This window comes from Sarcophilus harrisii, chromosome 3 (genome assembly GCF_902635505.1).
Source record: "Sarcophilus harrisii chromosome 3, mSarHar1.11, whole genome shotgun sequence".
In the NCBI taxonomy this organism is placed as follows: Eukaryota; Metazoa; Chordata; class Mammalia; order Dasyuromorphia; family Dasyuridae; genus Sarcophilus; species Sarcophilus harrisii.
The window spans coordinates 461,641,928-461,646,302 of NC_045428.1; the positions used below are offsets into that span (position 1 = coordinate 461,641,928).

Sequence of the window (4,375 nt, forward strand, 5' to 3'; positions counted from 1 at the left end):
AGAATAAATTTTAGGTTCTATCTTTTATGCTTAGCAGCTATAAGAAATAGAAATTTCAAAGTCATCTAAGATTTACAAATACAATGCATAATTCAATATTTGCCACATACACTATTGGTTATGAGTAAAGAACTTTGAAATCATGAATGGGTATAAGTATAAAAATAATTACATTATATGAAATGATCAGAGATGTCACTTTCCAACAAGTTGGCATACATGTATTTTGTAATTGTGAAAATTGATAATCAAAACTGTTTGTAGTACAATGGAATTAGGCAAAAGGTTACATTATTATACCTAAATTTATTCTGTCTGAGATCATTTTTGAAACTGGCAATAGCAAGGACATCCCCTTTATTGTTGTTTTTGTTTTTCTTTCATATTTACAGATTCTTGCCTTTTCCTGCTCTACAATCAAAAGGAATGGAGAAAGGAAATGATTCACTAGTCACTGAGTTCATTTTCATGGGGCTGACAGACCAGCCAGAGCTCCAATTACCTCTCTTATTCCTCTTCCTAGGGATTTATGTGGTCACTATGGTGGGGAACCTGGGCATGATCACACTGATTATACTCAGTCCTCATCTTCACACCCCCATGTACTATTTCCTATGCTGTTTGTCCTTCATTGATCTCTCTTTATCCACTGTCATCATCCCCAAAATGTTGGTGAACTTTGTGTCAGAGAAAAACACTATTTCATACCCTGCATGTATGACCCAATTCTGCTTTTTTGCCTTTTTTGCAATTTCTGAATGTCACCTGTTAGCTGTCATGGCATATGACCGCTATATTGCCATATGCAATCCTCTTCGTTATAATATTATGATGTCTTATCAAGTATGTTCATGGTTGGTGGTTGGGGTATATGCATTGGCCCTGGTTATAACCACAATTGACTCTGGATGCTTGCTTAGAGTGTTCTTCTGTAAAGAAAATGGCATCAATCATTACTTCTGTGACCTTCTTCCACTCTTGAAGCTCGCTTGTTCGAGTACCTATGTCAATCAATTAGTGAATCTGTCCACCAGTATATTTAATGTTCTTTGCCCAATCCTGATTATTATTTGCTCTTATGTTTTGATCATTGCCAGTATTTTAAAAATCCCATCCACTGAAGGCAGATCAAAAGCCTTTAGTACCTGCAGCTCCCACATTGCAGCAGTTGGTGTCTTCTTTGGCTCTATTACATTCATGTATCTGAAACCATCTTCAATGAGTTCCATGGATCAGGAGAAAGTATCCTCTTTGTTTTATACTATTGTTGTACCCATGTTAAATCCCTTCATCTACAGTCTGAGAAATAAGGATGTCAAAATTGCCTTGAAGAAAGTGAAAAAAAAGACCATTTTATTGTAAAGAGAAATATCAGAATAATTAGCTCGAGGAAAACAGATTCTGAGGAGAAAAAAGGATGGGGTGACAGCTAGAGGGAAAGGGAGATGTAAAGGAAGAAGGAAAGTGAGTAATCTTTGTACAAACCACATACATGTCTCATACATATAATTAATTGAAACCCAATTAAGAGAAGTTTAGGGAACATATCTTAAATTAGGGTAAGCTCCATTTTTCTTTTCACATTTGCCCTTTTCTTACAACTCTGGCTTGCATTTCAAATTAGTAGAATACCTGTGAAATTCAACCATGAATTGATCTGCTTCTTATTTTTAAAGACATTACTCTTCTAGTTGAAAAAATATATATGGAAATGTAATTGTCATGAGTAACCTCCTGTGGGACAATGATGGCTGCAAGTATAAGTTAAATTTCTGAGGTTTCACAACATGAATGAGACAGAGAATATTAAGGGTAGGAAAGGATTTTAAAATTTCAGTTGCAACCCACTTGTTTTTCAATTTAAGAAATTGTATCCAAAATAGGATAAGTGACTTTTTTGCATTTTCCATTAATTCCCTGATATTCTTGAACTTTCCTTCTTCCAGATGAATGTTGTTATTATTTTTTCTAGCTCTGTGAAATTCTTTGGGTACTTTAAAAAAATTAAATTTTTCCTAACTTCTATTTTAGCTGCATGACAATGGTCTCTTTTTGTTGTTGTTCTCTTTAATGAAATTATTTTCTCTCTAATTTGTTCTTTGCTCCACTTATTCATTAGGATTAGATTGCTTAGTTTCCAGTTAATTTTAATCTACATTTCCATTGTGCTTTTATTTCCATTGTGCTTTGTTGAAAAAAGAAAGACATATTCTTTTCTATTCCAGTTCATTTTTCTCTGGAGGTCTGTCAGAGGTAACGTTTCTAAAATTCTATTCACCTCCTTAATTTCTTTGTTGTTTATTTTTTTATTTATCTAGTTATGAGAGGTAAAAACTGAAGCCCTCTAGAAGTATAGGTTTCCATCTGTTTCTTCCTTCAGATATATATATATATATTTTTAGCAAAAGGTAGTTCCTGGCTTTATCTCTTTTAATTAGATTTATTTTTGCTGTATCTAAAAACAGGATTGCTACTCCTGCTTTTTCTTTTTACTTCAGGTGAAACATAATCAGTTCTGCTGCAGTCCCTTGCTTTTACTCTCTGTGTATCTTTCTGCTTCAAGTGTTTTTCTTGCAAACATATGGTAGGATTGTAATTTTTGATCCACTTTGCTATCTGCTTTAGTTCTTTGGGAAAATTCATCCCATTCATATGACATGGGAATGAGGTTGTACTCACTGTAATGATTATGAATTGTGTATTTCCCTTTATCAACTATTTTTCCTCTTTTTTGTTTTCTCCTTTCATCCTTTCTTTTCTCACTAGTGTCTTGCTTCTGACCACAGGTTTCCCCAAAGTGTTCTCTTTTCTGTTATGCCCCTCTTCTGTTTTCTTTCTCTCTTCTTACTTCATTATAGGTAGGATAGATTTTTATATCTAAATGATTATGTATATTATTCCTTCTTTTAGTCAGTTCTAAGGAGAGCAATGTTCAAGGTTCACCTTTTCATTTTCCCCTCCACTTTTTTCTTTTTTTTCCAAAGAAAATAAGACTTTAACTCCTCTTTATTTGAAATAATTTACCCTATTCTCTCTCTCCTTTCTTTATGTTTCCAATACAATCTCCTTTCTCACCACTTATATTTTTTATGTCATCCCTTCAAATTTACCTTATACGTACACTCTCTATGTTGCTTAGTTGTTGTTCTTCAATCTTGAAGAGGACCAAAATGATATCACTTTGTTAAAATTAAATTAATGTGTCAGACTGTGACTAATAAGACCAATACAAATTCCAAATTCTCTGCCCCAGGTTGGATAGAAATAATGCCTATGAACATTTGGGATAGATTCTCTTTTGCAAATCTCATATACCTTGAGTTAATTCAATTCTGTTTTGCTCATAAAACATAATATCTTTTCTCATGAAGGCACACAATGCTGAGTGATTCACCAGTGTTTCCCATGTCATACAATCAATCCTAAAGTTTTCCAGAGAGATCTTGAAAGGGTCATTGTATCACTTTTTCTGACCACCTTGTGAGCACTTATCTTGTGTGAGTTAACCACAAAATAATCTTTTTGTTAAACATAGATTTGGTGTTGGAACCATGTGAACAGCACAATAGAGTTGCATTCTATGCAGTAGAATTTGAATTCTTGGCAGCTTAGTTTGAGAAAGGACATCACTGTCTGGTATCTTATCCTTTCAGGTGATCTTCAGAATCTTCCTAAGACAATTGAAATGGTAGCAACTCAGTTTCCTGGCATGGCATTGGTGTACTGTTCAGGTTTCACAGACAATGATATTATCATAATGGGTTCATTTTGGTAAATCAGTCTAATACTTCCTCTCTTCAATATTTTTCTTTGAAGCCCCCCAAACACTGGGCTAGCTCTGGCAATGCATGTATCAACCTCATTATTGACATATATACTTCTGGAATTACCTTGGAAAGGGAAGTAAACTTATCCACAGCATTTAAAACTTCTCCATTTGCTATAACTGCTGATTTCACATATTGCTGGTAAGATAGTTGATAGAGTATTTTCTTGGTGTTAATTTTTAAACCAAAATTAGCACAAGCCACAGATAATTGATCCATACTTTGTTGTACCTCAGTTTCCGAGACTACATCAAGTATACAATTAAATGTAAACAAAAAATCATGCACCAACATTCCCTCCATTTTAGTGTGACACAGAATGCTGAAAAGATTGCCAGAAGAATTAATATCAATAGATTAGAGCACTTTTATGAGAATAGGCTTAATAAAGAAGAGATCTTGGCTTTAATTCAAGAAAAGAAAATAAATTATTCCATATACTAACACAGAAAGAGATCAAAAACTCTGGGAAGAAGGTGACATAGAGAAGAGATAGCATCTCAATCATATTCTATCCCAAGGGGTAGGAAGCTTAAGGAATTAGGAGA

At 33.9% G+C, this 4,375-nt stretch overlaps 1 protein-coding gene across 1 annotated transcript; it reads left to right on the top strand.

The window, feature by feature from the left end:
* Nucleotides 1-426: 426 nt before the first annotated feature.
* LOC100916892 (olfactory receptor 8G1-like) lies at nucleotides 427-1,362 on the top strand. Its single transcript, XM_012545118.2, has one exon. It carries the CDS (start codon nucleotides 427-429, stop codon nucleotides 1,360-1,362), a length of 936 nt encoding a protein of 311 aa, XP_012400572.2.
* The last annotated feature ends 3,013 nt before the right edge of the window (nucleotides 1,363-4,375 follow it).